At 56.1% G+C, this 17,668-nt stretch overlaps 1 protein-coding gene across 1 annotated transcript; it reads right to left on the bottom strand.

The window, feature by feature from the left end:
- Positions 1 to 476: 476 nt before the first annotated feature.
- Positions 477 to 17,662, bottom strand: LLGL1 (LLGL scribble cell polarity complex component 1). Its single transcript, XM_007941493.2, has 22 exons — positions 17,612 to 17,662; positions 13,785 to 13,882; positions 11,596 to 11,677; positions 11,374 to 11,504; positions 9,254 to 9,412; positions 9,011 to 9,173; positions 8,787 to 8,922; positions 8,409 to 8,463; positions 8,161 to 8,315; positions 7,862 to 8,085; positions 7,614 to 7,681; positions 6,517 to 6,670; positions 6,342 to 6,446; positions 5,519 to 5,811; positions 5,043 to 5,190; positions 4,626 to 4,779; positions 2,495 to 2,793; positions 1,597 to 1,861; positions 1,336 to 1,450; positions 1,026 to 1,141; positions 689 to 809; positions 477 to 555 (listed from the first exon to the last, which is right to left on the bottom strand). The coding sequence occupies exons 2-22, from the start codon at positions 13,817 to 13,819 to the stop codon at positions 477 to 479; spliced, it is 3,057 nt and encodes a 1,018-aa protein (XP_007939684.2). The 5' UTR covers positions 13,820 to 13,882; positions 17,612 to 17,662.
- Between the last annotated feature and the right edge of the window lie 6 nt (positions 17,663 to 17,668).

The raw sequence follows: 17,668 nt of genomic DNA, 5'->3' as shown, positions 1-17,668 counted from the left end.
AAATGGAATAGGCAGATCTGTAGGCCCGAATGGCCACAGATCTGGGTGGAGGCCAGTTAGCTTCCAGATAGACTCAACCTGTTGGCCTTGCCCAGTAGGACCTGACCTGATGTATATTGATGACTTCATATGTGAAGTAGGCTGGCAAAGCCAGCCACTGTACCACACACTGGCACCTCCTTTAAACAGTTCCAGACATCTGAGGCTACAAGGTTGGCCCTAACCATGGCAGTCACTCTGAGGCATCCTCCCTGCGTCCTCCCCCAGGATACCCTAGAGAAGGCAGCCTGACACCAGGGAAGGTAGCAACCATAGGGTTCTGCCAGAGTTTTAGGTACAAGCCCAGAAGTCAGGTGGTAGGAGGAAGGGAAGGGCCTGTGGGGCCCAGACACTGAAACCCAAGGGAATGAGGCTGCTGAGCAGTGAGGCAGATCGTAGGGCCCCTCACTCCAAAATCCCCCCTCACCAAAATCGCCTCATTTGATCAGGATGGTGCAGGTGCGGGCCTCATCTTGCACTGTGTTCCTCAGGTTCTTCTGGGGTTCCTCTGAAGAACTGAGGGAGAGGCAGGTGGGGATCAGGTCCTGGGGACTACCCTCTCAGTTTTCCATGTGCAGCAGGACATAGATGGGGGTGGGGAAGCCTAGAGTCCAGGTACCTTCCCCAAACTCTGCCTGCCCCACCTCACCCCAAGAAATCCTTCACATCCTCCACAGTGACATCCCCCGTCGTGTCCAGTGTGGTATCGGCGCTGGTGGCTGAGTCCACAGACATGGGTGAGAGAATGGCCTCAGTTGGCTCCACAGTATCTGGGGGGGGGGGGATAGGGGGATGGGATGAGATTAAGCCCTGCTTAGACTTTGAAGCACCCACCACACCTGGAATACCCACACATACCCAAGACTAAGCCCACAGTGGGTCACAGAGACAGAGCACACATTGCAGGGCACACTGAATACTCTCCTGCCTTACCATGCCCCCTCCCCAGGCCCCATCAGACCAGACTGCCCCTCCTCTCTTCATACCCCCAGCTCCCTTGCTTTGGGCAGTACAGGGGCTCCCATCACAGCTCCGTGGGGCCAGGATGATGCTTGGAGTCCCATTGGCTTGGCTCATCTTAGGCGACTCTTGGAGCCTATAGCTGCAGAGACAAGGCCATGACAGGGGCCACAGGCAGGCACTTTGGGCTGGACCCCTGCCCTGCCATTGCCAAACCTGGGACAAGACAGGGTTATACCAGGGAGGCTCGTTCCTTCCATGCACAAAGAGGAAGTGGGAATAAGACTTGGCATAGCCACATGCCTCCCAGGCTAGGGGCTCCTCTGATGCACGCACCTGACATGGGTAGTGTTGCGTGGCCAGCGAATGTCCAGAGAACACACTGGCTCTGTGATGTTCCTGGCACTTAGGGAAAAGCGTTCAAACTCTGATGGGGAAATCAGATAGAAACCTGGGTGTGGCAGGAGAGAAGGTAAGAAGTACAGTTAGGAGACAGATGTCTATTGAACCTTGGCTGGCCCTACCCCTCTAACACACATACACAGGCTGGGCCCACTGGAATGCCTTGTGCAAACCACCTAGCCCACCCACACTCACCCTGGCCATGGCGCGTGAAGACACAGGAGGCAATACCACTGATGTCCTCCTTCCGGATGCAGGAATAGTGCACCTGGGGCCGCAGGCCAGGCACCGAAAAGACGTGGACATCACCCAAGTTGGTGAGGCAGGCCAGGCAGGTCTCAGCATAGTCCTCACAGGCCACGCTGGCAAACGTAGCCAGTGCCACTTTACGCACACGGCATCCTTCATGGGCCGTCAGCTTGAATTTGGTCTTGGCACTCACCTTGGGCAGTGTGAACACCTGGTGACAGGTGGCCAGTGAGCAGAGCCCAGCCTCATCCCACCCCGAAAGAACCTCCCTCCCACCTCTAGCCAGGAGACACCCCCATGGCCACTGCCAGCAACCCTCACACCAAAGCCAGCCTCTCACTCAGGGCTCCACCCAAACTAGCACTGCTGCTCAGGACCTTCCAACTTACAGTCATACTACCCCCTCTACCTGCTGCACAGCCCCCTCTGCCACTGTACCTCACACTGGCCACTGCATCCTCCCACTCCTCCTTCTCATCCCCCAGACCTAACAATCTAAACACTGATTCCTGGAACTTCAGGACCTTCTTCCTATGACAAAATCAACTACACAGGGAGTAACAGTCATATACCTATACCTCCACCCAACCACGAGTCCCTACAAGGCACAGCCCCTGGGAGGTGTTTTCAGAGAGTCTTAGCAAGTCTGGAAGCCTTGGGAGGGACACAGTGAGGTAGGAGGGTCTTGTGGAAACTCTGCAGGGGGAAGGGTCTCTGGTTAATGAGATGGAATGGTGGTAGGGCAGAAGTCTCACCGGGAAGGTGAGAATCTCACTGGCATATAGGCAGGGAGGAGTCCTGAGGGGCCCAGTGGGTCTGCGCAGCAAAGGTCTTGGCAGCCCACCTTGAACTGCTCCTCAGACGCGATGAGCACAGCATGACCGCCCTGCATGTCAGGCGCCTGTGCCAGGTCCCGGGAGGCCTCATAGGGCTCAGGCAGTGGGCGGCCCCGCCCATCCAGCACAGCAATGGCCACCACTGGTGCTCGGTGCATCAGCTGTACCTCCTTGCCCAGCACAGCCTCTACTGCTTGCTCTGGCCGCTTCTCACTGCCTGTTGTTGCCGCTGCCAGCATCTCCAGCGCATAGGCAAACACGGAGCCCGAATTGGTGCCAGCCCACAGGGTGGGGCCGTGGTGGACAGCTGCAGGGGCGGGGCTCATAAGGAGCTGCAGGGGCCAGGACCCTACCTCCCTGTGCACCTAGGCACTCCCACTCCTCTCAAGTGGTCTCTCCCCATCTCCCCTTCCTAATTTGAGGCCCAGACTCAGGACAGCCTCACTCCTATCTCTATCCCCCAAGGGGCTTTGACCCCTGGGGCATGGATACCATGATCTCCACAATGATGCCCAGTCTAAGGCTTCAACTTAGCCCTTCTGCAGTGACCGCCAGGAGACTTCCCAGGGACACACAACAGGCACCATAAATTCCTCCAAGCTATCTCACCCACCCACCCCGCCACACCCCAGCACAGCACATGGAGCTGCTCGAGCCCTAGACCCGTATATCCCTCGACTCCTCTGGTCCATGCCCCATCACTTAGTCTTATGGTGCTACATTAGTAGAAACAATCCCAGTTCTTCTCCATCATGGATCTACCTGGACTGCCTGTAGCGTCTCTGCCTCTACAAATCCATAGCCCCACCCCAGCCCCTGCTGCACCCTCACCCCCTCTGCAGTCTACTTCCCACACAGTAACAAGGAGGAGCCGGCTATTTAAACAAGGAAGCCTCCAGGCTTGAGACATAGAAAAGGAAGGAAGTCTGGATTGCCGGCTACCAGGAATGCATCTGATTGAGTGGGCTAAAACCAGCCAGGAGTCCGGTCAGGGGCCACAAGCAGCAGCTTCAGCGTCACCAACAATGTTGCAAAAGGCTTATCCCTTAGGTCCAGCACGTGCTCCCCCAGCACTCCAAAGTATGAATGTGTGCACTATCCTGCCCTCCTGTGTGGCTGAACCTCTGGGAGGCCTCACTGAGAAGGATACGTCCTAGGGGAGAATCAGAGCCCATAAATGCAGAAAGAAAGGTGGCCCTATATATATCACAGATGGATCTAAGCAACTGCCATTAACAGAACACAAAACCCAGAGGGGAAAGTCCCTGAGTAATCCCTAGCACCACAGAGGAGACTCCAAGACTGGCAGCAAGGCCACCAGGAAGCCAGCCCTCTGTCAGCCTGAACCTAGCCTGCCCTGGGTAAGGGCTGTGGGCAAGTCAGAGACCACCCAAGGCTGCACCAGCCATACCCAGACATGGGTAACTAACAGACTAACTTCCTCAACAAAAAAATGACTCAAAGAGGCCAAGACACACCATGCACATGCACCATGTGGGCCTAACTTGGACACAAGGCCAAGCACCAATCACAAAAAGACATTTTTGAGTGGAAGGACATGCCTGCAGTCCAAGGAGTGCACCTTCAGTTCTACAGGGTGGCCTGGCATTGTGAGGCCAGCCACATCTCTGTTGAAGACACATAGGTGTTCACAGGGGAATGACAGAGTGTATGGGCTTTGACTAAAAACACTCCAGCAGGATAAAAGCAGCAGCAAGGGGCACCATTCGCAGTAAGCTGCTGGCACCAGTGGGGGTGACTGTAACCCTCTATTTTTGTGCATATTTGAAATATCCATTAAAGTAAATTACAATCAAATGATCAACCAATAAACCCACCCATGATGCTTCTCTGCCAGGACCCTCCCATGGCTCCCAAGCTGCTCATTCAGTGTCCTCACCCTGGCAGGCAAGACCCCTGCTGCCTTCTTAGTGCATTGTGCTGCTTCCCATACCACGCCCACTTCAGGGCCTTTGCACTGGCTGTGGCCCTGCTTGCAGGTTTTGGGGAGGCCTTCCTGGGTCACTCACCAATTCCTCACCATAGGAAATTCTACAGTCCCTCACCCCCTGGGCTCAGGATACTTTCTAACCTCCTGGGACGAACTCTGCCCCTACCTGCCCCCTTCCCTGGTCTCACCATCACGAAGGAATGTGTCAGCAAAGTAGAGGCAGCGCACCACACCCGAAAGGGAGTCATCTGCCGAGCGGGGCTCAATGCGGCGCTGCACGGGTGTCACCTCCACGTCATGAGGGCAGGCCTGCTCTGCCAGCTGCGCGTTGGCCTCCTGCAACTGGGTGGAGAATGAGGCACCAGGGCCTGAGCACCAATTTCCTGCCACCTACCTGGCACCCAGCACTCACCACAGTCAATTTAATTGCCCTCATGGTCTCCCTTCTCATGGCTAAGGACCTAGGCTGCTGGATGATGAACCGTATCAGGTGAGTAAAAGCCTTATTCCAAGCCAGGGCACGACCAGGAGGCAGCAGTATCCCGCTGGAGGCACACCATCTGAGCAGCCTCACAGGATGACCTCCACCCAACCAGGCTGCTCACCTTGCTGTTGGCGTTCATAGCCCGCTTCTTGCTGGACACCCGGCTCTTGCGAATACGCCGGAAAGACTGACGCAGTGACTTCTTGAGTGACTTCACTCGTGAGAGTGGGCCCTCCATGGCCAAAGAGTCATTAGGGTGAAGGGTGCACCTGGGGGCAGGCAGGAGTCAGTCAGGAGATGCCAGTGTGGCTCCTGCCAGCTCAGAGACTGGGCATGCCCCAGTACAGAAACAAGCCCCTCAGACACCTCCTTGCTGACTCAGCAATTGGTGGTGCTTAACACTCCATTAGCACTGCCTTTAAAACACTTCATATTCTTCATAGGAAGACAGAGGTTTTAGATGGGAGATGGGGGCCCAGAGAGGTGTAAGGGTTACCTGAGGCCCCATGGGAGCAGGAAGCAGGGTAGAAGTTCAGACCTTATGCCCCACCCTGGGACCCCAGTCTTGCCCCAGACCCAGTGGCCTCATCACTGCACCTGGCCAGCACAGGGCTCTTGCGTTGATAGTCAAAAAGACCAAAGCCATGACTGGTGCCAAAAGCTACAAGGCCCCACTCAGTGTGAAGTGTGACAGCAGTGACGGCAGCAGGTGGCAGGCACTGCACCAGCACGCGGGGCTGGAAGCCGGCAGGCCAAGGCAGTAACCCTGTGCTTGGGTTCAGCCGGTCATGGCCCTTCCATGTGAAGCCTTCACGGTCCTGGAGGAGGTCCACACTGGCCACACTGATCGCCTGCTCAGCCGGCATGTCATTCAGTTCCAGCACCAGCACCTGGGCCGTGGCAGGCAGGGAGACAGGTCAGGGAAGAGCAAGGGCCCAGCCACTGCCAGGTCTGCCCCAAGATTGCCTCCTCTACTCTACTGACTAAGCATCTATTGAATATCGACAGTAGACCAGGGTCCTTGCTGGGCACCAAAGAACACGGCAGCAACCAAGACCCACTGCGCCCTGCCCTCCCCTGGTCTACTATTTCCCAGTTAGCATCAAACACACATTGAGCATCTTGTGTACAATGTGTTGAGTGCCACAACACAGCCATGACCAGGACCCACTACCCAGACTTGTGTACTGCTGAACTTGATGCAGACAAGTAAGAATCACCTAATACCTGTTTCTGCCCCTGGGCCAGCCTGCCATGGTTCCCCACAACCAGAGCCAGGCTCTCAAGCTCCCAGCCGGGGGACCTATTTCCTGTCTGCCCTCACTTCCTCTACCATTCCACCAGACCCAACAATCCAGGCTACTCCTCCAGAAAGCTTTCCCTGAGATCCTCAACACTGGAGATGACCCCTCAGCCCCACCTGGCCTGCGGTGCCAGCCACCACCATCTGGGCTGTGTACTTGCAGAGTGCCACCTTCTGCACACCTAGCCGGGGGTCGTCGCTGTAGGGGTCGAAGCAGCCCACCTGGGGGAAGAAGGAATGAGGACGAAGGTAGGCCAAGGTGGCTCTGCTGGGCAGTGGGGCAAGTGCGAACCTTGCGGAAGGGTGGCCAGTCGTCCTCAGCAGCCTGGCCTAGGTTGTCAGCATGCTCGAAGTCTGTCTGGAACAGACCAGCTGTGCTCAGTTTGTAGAGGGGTCGCAGAGCCACGCCCGAGGCATCCCAGAACCGCACAGTGCCATCCTCGTGGCTGTAGGGGAGTATCAGGGCCATTCATGTTAAGGCTGGCTCACTCTCCATTCACTCACCCCATAAGCACTCACCAAGCACCTGCACATACATATAGACTGACTGGTCTTACTGCACACAAAGACACACTAAGCACCTACTGCATAAGGCAAGCAGGTACTGAGCACCTACTGTATGCCAGCCAAGTGGGAAGGTGAGGAACCACCAACACTTACTGAACCTGAGATGGCAGAGGGAGTGGTGTGAGGGAACAGAGCACTAAGTGTGAGTGCCAGGACACAATGCCCTCACTAGGGGCAAAGTGGTGAGCAAGTCACAAAGTAGAGGACAGTCATCCCAGGAGGAGGGGCTGGTGGAGCACAGGGTGGAACTGTGGCCAGAGCTGCAGAAAATGGTGGGGAAGAGGTGGTGGGTGGAGGAGTAGTAGACAAATCTAGGGCACAACCTGGAGACACAGCTGCGTAGCCCAAGTTGGGGATCCCTGGGCAGCTGGGGATCCCTGGGACCAGGGCATGACAAGAGGCCTGAAATTCATGGGGCTAGTTGGGATATCCCACTCCAGCAGCCATGAAAGACACAGTCTGTTCCTGTACAGGGGAGGGAACACTGGAGCCCAGAGGCCAGAGGGTCCCAGCACAGGCAGACAGCAGGGGCAGGGCAGGAAACTGGGGCCTGAGTCATCGGGCACGTCAACACCCGCCAGGCCTTCCCTCACCTGCCCTGGAAAGCTCAGCGTGGGCCAGCCCAGATTTTCCGGTCTCAGGCAGGCAAGGTAGGTGGAGCCATGGGATTTGGCAGAGCTCAGTTCCAGGCCAAAAGGCAGGGTGGGGTGGGCCTTGAACTAGGGTCTAGGGAGGCTTTATTCCCCCAGGGTGAACTGGGGATGACACACATGCATATCACACATGCCATGCCCAGCCATGGGGCATGCAGGCCTGGCCTACCCGGTCAGCAGTAACCCACGCTGTGATGGCTCCTGGGCCAGGTTCTGGCCCCCAGTAATGGGCCAACTCTGGGAAAGGAAGGCAGAGATGTGAGCACAAGGTTGGAACAAATGTTTTCTCCCCATAGAGCATGACAGTTCCCCACATACTTTTGCCACGTGCTCACTTCCAGGCCTGGCCTGGCAGTGCCACCACTGGGATACCCTCCCTGCCACCATCCCACCCAGTAGGGTGCCCAGGGCACACACTGAGGTGCTAGAGCCAGGCTGGGGGCTCTGCTGCTCGCCCAAGCTCACAAGGTGGGCCCACAACTTGGCAGGGACATTGGCAACATGAGCTGAGCAGGTGATGGCAGATGAGTGCAAGGGGGCGAGGTACGGGGCGGGCACAGCTGGCCAGCCGGGTGTTTGCAGGTCCAGTACTACCAGCTCCTCTTCAAGTAGCACAGCCAGGGCCTGGGGATTGTCGAATTCTGTGGGGCAGGAAGTGGGGTGAGCCGACTGCAGGCAGTACAGAGCATAAGGCAAGGAGAGGAGTAGGCACACACCATCCTCAGGCTGCATGCTGTGCACCGTGAAGAAGTCAATGACACGGGAGGTGAAGTCCAGGGTCACCAGAGTCTCAGCCTGGAGCACACTCACACAGTGGCGGTCCCCATAACTGGCACGGGGCATGCCACCACTGAAGATGATAAAGTGGCCCCTGCACAGAGTAAGAGGTTCATGAGCCCCAAGCCACCTGTGCATGTGTGGCCCAACCCCAGAGCCCACCCCCAGACCCACTCCCTCAACTTACCCTGATTCACAGTTTCGCCACAGAATCTTGTTGATGGCTTTGCAGGGGAAGGGGCCTAGAGACAGGACAGAATGTCAGGCCAACTTGAGCCCACCTCTTACTGATGCTCCCAACCTGCTGTGTCCCCAGCTAGGCTGAACATTGCACTAACGGTCCTCAACCTCACAGGTACTCCCAGCTCCCAGGAAGGAAGGCCATTACCCCAACCATGTACCTTGGGGGAGTTTCACCTGTGGGAGGTTGGCACTGCAACTTTCAGAAGTCCTCCTGGGTGCTCCCCACCAAGGACAGGCAGCGCAAATGCTGTGGGGTGCCATGTCAGGTCCCCCGACTGCCCATCACCCTCCACTCCTACTCCAGGAGGCCCCAGGCACTCACCGTAGGGTGTGGTGGCTGCCGTGGGCTGCAACACCATGGAGTTGCCTGAGTCCACAGGCCAAATGGTGTAGCTGCCATCACTGTGGGAGCTGACAATGGTGCCACCACTGCGCTCCCAGCACAGACTCTCCAGCTGCTATGGGATGGATCATGGAGAGAGAAGGATGTGAGCAAGGCGCAGGCAGCAGGAGGGCAGGGTGTGGCAGGCACAGCCCACCACCTACCTGGTTGCCCAGGAAGACATAATTCACACATCGCGCAGCCTGGCTCCAGATGACCAGCAGGCCCCGGCTGTAGCCGATGAGGATCTTGCTGGGGTCCTGCAAGTGCCCCTGAAGAGATTCCACAGGGCCCAGAGCCTTCCCACATCGGTAGTCATCAGGCAGGCTGCAGACAGAAACTCCGTGAGGCTGAAGGACAGCTTCCCAACCACAGGGCCACTGGGGTCAGGCACCATCACCTCTCACCTTCGCAGAATCTCGTCAGGGCCAAGGGTCTGCCCCTCGAGCAGTGTCAGTGTGTCCACGTCCAAGAAGAAGACACTGCCGCCCTCAGTCCCCAGGGCTGCCCTGTCACCATTAGCCATCAGCAGGACCACAGTGACCCGGGAGATGCTGGGCAGGGTGCTGTTGGGAGGGGGGAGGGTTGAGGGTGCAAGGCCCACCTGCTAGGATAATGCCAAAGGGCTAGGCTGCTACTGTAAGCTCAGTGCTGGCCCCTCTGCATGCTGGCACTTAATTACGGAGTTGGTTGGCGTACAAAGAACTAAAGGTAGCAGCTCCACACATCATAATTAACCTGCTCAATTATTCATCAGGACATTGCAAGGAAAGGAATAAAAATAGGTTTCCTAGATCTGGGAGACAGGCAGCTCCTCAGCTCCTTCTGCCCACGAGGAGGGTCAGACAAGAGTTAACCCGCTGATCCAGGATAAGAGCTCTAGGACAGCACAGAACCTCTGCCACCAGCCCTCTGGATATCCCTGACTTCAGGGAGGCCCCAGCATGGCCCCTGGGCAAGAGCAGGACAAGCCTCTCTCTTTTTTCTTAATTTTATTGTGATTTAGGTAAAAGTTTACAGGGCAAATTCATCTTCCATACAGCAGTTCACATATACTTTGTCTCATGACATTGACTGTAATCTCCCACAATGCAATAGCTCTCCTCCCACTGCCTCCCCATAGCCACCTCTTCCCTGTGTCCTTCCCTCTCATGCATGCCTGCCCTCCAAGCTGTCTCCCTGTGCATACACAGCCCTTGTATTTGCCCATGATTGATCTCTCCAAGGAATGTATCTACCTACTGTAAATGTTCAGCTCAAAGCCTGTCTTTTGTTTGGCCAGAAACCACAGGAATGGGTTCAATTCCAGACCTGAAGGGCAGCTAGGGGCCATAGTCTCAGTGGGGCCATAGTCTCAGTGGTTCCACCAGGCTCTATCAGACCAGCAAACCTGGTCCCCCTCTTTTTTTTCCAATGATTTTGAGTTTTATTCCACATTGTTCTCCCACTCTATCCAGGATCTCTTACATAGATCCCCTTCCGAGTGGTTGACAGTAGTAGCCGGGAACCATCTAGTTCTTCTGGTCTCATAGTTGTATAGGCTGAGGATCACATGGTGTGCCAGTCACTTGGACTAATTGTTTCCACGCATCTTTGGTTTTCTTCATTCTTCTTTGCTCTGGACGAGGAGAGACCCATCGTTGCATCTAGATGGCCACTTGCAAGATTTTAAGATCTCAGTCACTACTTGCTGAAGTAGGATGTGGAACAATGTTTTTGCATAGTATGTTATGCCAATTGAGCTTGATGTCCCCTGCGACCATGCTCCTGAGCCCACAGGTCCAACTACTTATTCCCTCTGGGTAGCTGGCTGTGGCTAAGAAGTGACTACAACCTAGGACAAGCCTCTCTTAAGAGTCTAGCCAGATGGGCCTGGCCCATTCCAGCCACTCCCAAGGTGGGGGCCAGCAGGGGTCAGGAAGGGAGAGGTACCACCATGTTCTAGCCACTTACTCTTTTACCAGGGGCCCAACTCCCAATCCACTGCCCTCTGCGGCATCCTGCCAGCATCTGCTATAGCACAGCCAGCAGGACTCTCGTGCCCTAAACCTGCCCTTGAAGGTCCATACCTCCACTCTAACTCAAGAAGCTGGAGGGCCCTCACCTATGTCAGGTCTGTGTGGTCCTACCCTAGCCTGGTCATTAAGTCCCAAGACCTCACACCATCCCAAGGAATGCAACACTAGGCAGCCACAATCAGCTGAGTCTAGGGTACCCTGGCTCACCTCTGTCCTGTGTTCCCACTGCTCACAACGTGGCAAAGGCTCCAACTAGTTGCAGATACCTACCTGCTCACCTCGGACTAAGCTGGGATCTCCCACTAACACCTCTAAAAGTCCACATAACAGATGTCAGGAGACACATCAGTCACACAAGGTCCAAATGCTCAGCCAGAGACCCAAGCCTGGCTCAACTTACCCCAAACCTGAACCCCAGCCCTCCTGACAAATTTAAGCATGCCACACCCTGCATAGGGGGCTAAGTGGCCCAGCACTGGCAGCTAGTGCCCAGTCGAGGCTTCCAGTACCTGCTACTGTCAAAGCCAGGACGGCTGGGCAGCTGGAAGCTGAGCGTTTCCTCCAGGTGGGCGCAGCCATCATGAGGGATGATCTCCCACAGATGCAAGCTGTTGTCATCCAAAAGGGTCAGGAGGCGGCCCTGGCAGTAAACAGAGAGAGCAAGACTGGGCAAGCGTGGGAGGGAGGGCACAGGGGAACCCTGGAGATGCGCCTGGAGGATGGAGGCTCACCTGGCCGGGCAGGAAGTGCATCTGGGCAACGGTGGCTGCATCATGGTGCAGACCTGTGAACTCCACACCGGGTGCACCATAGCTGAGGGTGGCTTGTCAAGGGCAGAAACAAGCAGGTACTGCCAGGGAAACCAAGGCACGGAGATACCCTCAAGCCTCCTTCTTCCTCAGGACTATTTCAGTGGGCCCCATCCTGGGCCTTTCTAGCCAGGAGTCCTCAAATGTTAACCCCAGGCACCCCCTGGCCCACTGCAGGGGTATAGGCTCTACCAGCTCCTATAAGCTGGTGCTGCTTGTGTGACCTTCATATCCGCCTCCATAAAAGGCCCAGTGATTCCCACTTCCCAGGGCTGTTATGTAGTGCAAATAAGAATAAACATATGCCTGACACACTTAGCCCAGGCCTGATGCATGGCTGTGGCCCCATACCATCTCAGCCTCATGTTCACAGATGTACATTTATCTGTATGCATGTTTATGTGTGTACATGTGTATCCATATGTGTGTGTGCACATGAGCATCTAAGAGCCATGCCTGGCACATCTGGCTAGAAGAACCCTGTCATAACAGGACAAATAGAGGCCAAAGAACCACATGTTCTGGCCAGGAAGATCTGAAGGACAGAGGAAAGAGTCCAGGCTGCCTCTTCCCATTGCTTCAGGCCAAACTCCAGCTGTGGGCAAGGAAAGCAACCTCCCTCCAGGGCACGTAGCCAAAGGCCTTCACTTCAAAGGGAGAGCAACCCTGGCCTGCCCATTTTACAGATGAACACACAGAGGTTTGGAGAAGTTGGGTGACCTGCTCAAGGAGCATGTGTCAGTGTTAGAGTCCTGGCAACTTTAAGTATGACAGTGGACCTGGTGGACCAGCACGCCTGCCGGGCCTCATGAGGGTGAGCTAGAGGGGTGGTCAGTGAGGCCTGATGTTGCCCTGGTGACAATAAAGGAGCCTGTTGCCTGGAGCTTGAGCTGGGATTCCCAGCAGGAATCTGGCAGGGAACACAGAGGAGGGGACAAAAGAGGGGGCAGGAGCAGCAGGCGGGGAACAGGGTCGCCAAGGAGATGTGGCAGGCCTTGTGGGGGAGGGGTGGCTTTGGTGACCAGGGCTGGCCCTTTCCAACCTCAGTTTCCCTATCCCAATAGCCCAGGCTGTGGAGGCTCTGGGAAAGGAAGGAGGGTGCTCCCACCACCTCTCCGAGGCTCAATTTCACATCTGTAAATCAAGTTCTTTGTGAGGACACAGAAAGCTGGCGTTCAGAAAGCCCACAATACAGGAAGGCAGTCTGAGGGCCCCCACAGCCAGGCATGGGCACTGGGAGTCTCAGGGAGACACCGGCCTGCTGATAGGGAGCCCCAGCATCACAGGGGCTACTGGGGAGGAGGGGGAGCCCACCCACCACACCCAGCAGAGAAGTTAAGAGGCTCCAAGGCACAGGCTAGACAAGCACCCCAGCCTAGTCAGGGCCCCAGTCCCTCCCCTTTCCAGGCACGAATTCATTTCCTGTCAACCTGTGTCACTAAGGAAAATACTAGACCCAAAGGGACACATGCGGAGGGGTGGGTGAGTACCCCCAGATAAGCAGCCTTAGCTGTCAGCAGACGTGCCTGAGGGGCTGCCCATCATACAGTGGGTGGGATTCTCATGGTAGGCAAGAAGTTCAGCTGCCCCTCCCTCCCGCTTGCAGGGAAAATGCTTGCTTTGTGCAGCTCACACGGCCCGATTGTGCGGCTGCCAGGGCCCAGGTGGAGCTGTGATATGCTCTCCATGCCCACCCTGGTACTGTCCCCAGCCCTGCGCTGAGCCCGCATGTGTGTACACTCACAAACATGTGTGCCTGGTTACCAGGGAAAGGCATCCATGTCAACCCCAGGTCCCTGCCACCCTGTGTTTACCACCTCCTAGTCCCCGGCCCCTAGTCACAGCTCCTGTATTGATGGCAGGGTCACCTAGGTAACTGCCTTAATGAGACACAGGGCAGGCATACCATCCCGGCTCACAGTAAAAGAACCCCCTTTCTGTGAGGACACTCATAGACTCAGAGGCTGTGCTAACCCCCATATTGTGGCCCAAGATCTCAGTCTTCACCATAGCCTCTATCAGAGCCCCTCCATCCTCACTCCCTAGTGGGCTGGCCTTAGGCAAGGACTAGGACCCAGGAACTGCCAGCAGGCCCCAGCTGCAAAGGATACATCTTGACGGCCCCAGACCTGGTGCCAATGGCCATGATGCGCAGTTCCGGGTCGAAAGCCAGGGCGCTAGGCTGGTTGGGAAACCCATGTTCCACGGTCTGTGGGGAGGGGAGGTTGTTGGGATAGCAGGGGGTATACTCAGGCACAGCTGCTCAGTCCTCCCTGAAGTAAGCTCAAGGCAATCAAGCTCCTGTCATCTTATGTCACGGGGCAACCAGAGCCAGCAGCATCAGCTCTCTATGCTCCATATTCTATGAAATGGGCCCTGCACCTCCAGTCAGTATGCAGGCATAAGACCCACAGCCCTTGACTTTGGTGGGTGGGAGGCCCGCACACCCCTCAATGTCATCACCTCTACTGTGCAAAGGTACTGGCAATGCATGGTCCAGAGAGGCTAGCACCAGAGGAGACCCAAGACCCACCTCCCATGAGTTGGGGCTTATCACCCCATCACTGGAGGCACAGGCTGAGGCTCAGTGAAGAGACATGTTGCCCAGGCTCCTACCTAGAAGACCATGGAGCACTCCAAACACAGGCCCCACATGGAAATTAGAGGTCAAAGGTCAACACCAAGGGTCAACTGGACAGATACTCTTGATGCCCCCAGGGAGCTACTCTACCCTCCCCTAGACCCAGAAACAGGGAGACTGAGGCCCATAGAAAGGTGGCTTCCAGCCCAACTCCTGAAAGAGGTCATTCACTCTCAGACTTTGGTTCCCCTACCTGGAAATCGGGCAACTTGATTCCTGCCTTCTATCAGTGGTATAAAGGGGGTTGCACACTGGGCATGCTAGCAGAACAGCTCCAAAGACGCCACACAGTAAAGGTCAGTTCCAGGCAGTCCAGCCCCTTCCCACCATCATGTTCTGCATACAGTTTCTTCGCCTGTGCCCTCCTCAGTCGGCCTGCCTGAGGAATTCCTGACAAGTCTCAAGGGCCCCCTAGGGATGCCTGCAAAGTAGCCCCCAGCCCAGTCCTGATACCACTTGAGGGCCATACCACCCAACAGAGAGACAGACTTCCTGAGGTAACTGGCCTCCCTCCCAGCCTCAGCCCATCCAAGTCAGGATGGAGCCCTCTGGGCAGCTGGTGTGGCTATGGCCTTGCTGTTTAGCCTTGGGCAGGTCACAGCACACTCAGTTTTCCCACCTGGACAATGGAAGCAGTGAGCACACCTGAGGACAAAGTTGCCCACTGAGAGGGTGTGGCTTCCCTTTCCCACCAGCACTGCCAGTCCATGCTGGGCCTGGCTTTGGCCAGTGCCTGGTTTAGGCCGTAGTGTCCAGCACACAGGACAACTGCTGAGTGTATGATACATGGAGCCCCACAGACAGGGTAGGGCCTCAGTCCAGTGTCTGGTTTCCTCATACCCCAACCTCAATCTATCTTGACCCCATCAGCTCAGTTTCTCACACCCTGCAGCCCCCACCCTGCATCAAACCTCAATAGCACTTGCCTGGACTAGTGCTGCAGCAGACTTGGTGGCTTCCCTGCTGCCACCCTGCCCACTTCTGCACCCGAAAATCTGCTCTCCACATAAGCCAGAGGGAGCCTGTGAAAACTTAAGTCAGACCTGGTCCCTCCTCTGCTAGGATGCTCTCAGGGCTTCCACTGCACTCAGACTCAAAGCCAGAGTCCACACCATCCGGCTCCTGGCACCTCTGGCTCTCATCTCCTCCCTCCCACTCTCCCTTGTTCTCTGGACTCTGCTCTCTACTGCCTCTGTGCTCTCCAATTCAGAGGAGGCAGAGGAGAGCTTTATCACCTGCTGTTCCTTCTGAATGGACTGCACTCTCCACTGCACTCCTCACAGCAGGCTCCTTCTCACCACTCAGGCCTCAGCTTAGAGAGGCCTCCCTAAAGCACCCCAGCTATAGTAGCCACCCTTATCCACACTCTACACAACATCACCCTGCTTTATCACCTGGCCACTGGTCAAAATATTGCCTATTTTACTTTTTTGTTTTGGCTTCTCACTGCCTCCCCCACTGAAACATTAGCCTCCTGAGAAGACAAACCTATCTGTCCCTTTTAGTCACTACCATGTCCCTAGTACCTAGGAGGAGACTTCAAACACAATAGGGGCTCAATACCTGTTAAACTGACAAAGTGGACATCCCACAAGCAACTTGTGAGCAGGGCTGGGATATGAACCCAAGACTGTCAGAATCCAAACTCTATGCTTGCCCCAGACCCACCCCTCCACTTGGGATCTGGGGCCAACAAGCTAGCGATCATCTGCCATCTCCTTTGGCCACCCAGACCCTTCCCCAAGCATACCTCCCTCCCTCATACTACTGCTGCCCACTCCAAGTGAGGCCTCATCCTCCTTGACAGAGTTCTCACCTTCTGCCAACCCAGGGCCAGCCAGGGGAGGCAAGCCTCCCCCCATCTATTCCAGCTCCCCGTTCACACTCCACCTTACTGGTAAGGAAGTGACACTTTAGCTCAGTGTGTATCCCACCTCCTATTCTTCTCTCACCTTATGGGACTCACCCTCATAGCGACGCAAGCACAGGAAGTAGAACCATCTAGAGGTCCTCTCAAGCAACAGTCTCCCCACTGAGACCCTCTCAGGTCCCTGGCAAGTTCTCTGCCTCCAAGTCTGAGGGTCCTGGCAACCCTCCTACCCATTTCCACCACTACCACGGACCTCATAGGGAACCCCTGTTCACCCTGGGATATGGACCCAGTGCCTCAGTCACTCTAAATCCAACCACCCCAAAGCTTTCTCTGGACAAGAGCCTCCTCATGGTGGTTGAAGGCATCTGGTACCAGCTCAAAACCACAGCAGTCCCTCCAAATATCCAATTGACAGATGCCAGGACAAAGTGCCTCAGCCCTCTCTGATCTTCGGCAAATCATCACTCCTCTCTGAACCTCAATCTTCTAACCTGTAAAATGGGGGATAATAATTCTAATCTCCAAGAGTACTGAGGGCTTGTGGCATAAAACTGATACCAGAACCCACTGACCCAGCAGGTGTTCACGAGAAGCCAGCCATGGGGTCTTGTGCTACCACGCATTAGTGCAAAAGGAGACATGGGCTTTAGTCCCTTTCCCACTGCCCTTTCTGCTTCATCCAGGGAAAGAAAGGAAGGAGCAGCCCTCCACCCCACCTTCTCTGTGGCTCAAAGTGTCAGGTCACTGGCCCATGAGACACAAGGTGCCAGAGCCCACAGTAGAGTGGAAGAGGTGTCGTTTCACAGCAAGGAAAACTGAAGCCCTGAGATTTGAAGTGCAGTTGGGTCACAGGCCAGGCATCTCCCCTGGACTCTGAGCGCAAGGCAGGGCAGAACCCAGGGCTGGCAATGGGGAGAGGAGAAAAGAACCTGGTAGGGATTTCCCATCCCCACCCCCACGTCTGCCTCCACTCCTCTCTCCTCGCCCCACCATGGTGCGGAATGTACACAACCTCGCACCCTGAACGCCCCAAGAGCTGGACTGGGGGGTGTGCATGGAAGAGGCTCACGGAGAACACGCCATAAGGAGAGAATAAGAGAGTGAGTGCGCCAGAGACCCGGTGGAGACATGCAGAGTAGGGAGAGACACTTGGAGAGAGACAGGCAAAGACTCTGAGATGCAAAGACAGAAAGAGCGAGGAACCGGGAGGCAGTGGGATGGGGGAGCCTTGGCAGAAGGAGGCGGCGACACAGGCCAGATTGAGGACAGGAGTCGGGCCCAGAGACAGAGAGACGGGCCGTAAAGTCGGCGGAGACCCGCAGCTGGAGTCCACGGAGGGTGGGGGGCGAGCGCGGGGCCGGAGGCGCCGCCGCCCCTCCCCCGCCCCCAAGTCCTAGCCCCCAGCGCCACTCCTGGCCTGGCACCTTGTGGAAGGCGAACAGCTCCTGCTTGAGCTTCTCGCGCTGCGGATCTGCGCCTTG

This window comes from Orycteropus afer, unplaced genomic scaffold (assembly GCF_000298275.1).
Source record: "Orycteropus afer afer isolate SDZICR_OR568_19922 unplaced genomic scaffold, OryAfe1.0 scaffold00080, whole genome shotgun sequence".
In the NCBI taxonomy this organism is placed as follows: Eukaryota; Metazoa; Chordata; class Mammalia; order Tubulidentata; family Orycteropodidae; genus Orycteropus; species Orycteropus afer.
This window is presented reverse-complemented; position numbering and strand designations above follow the sequence as displayed.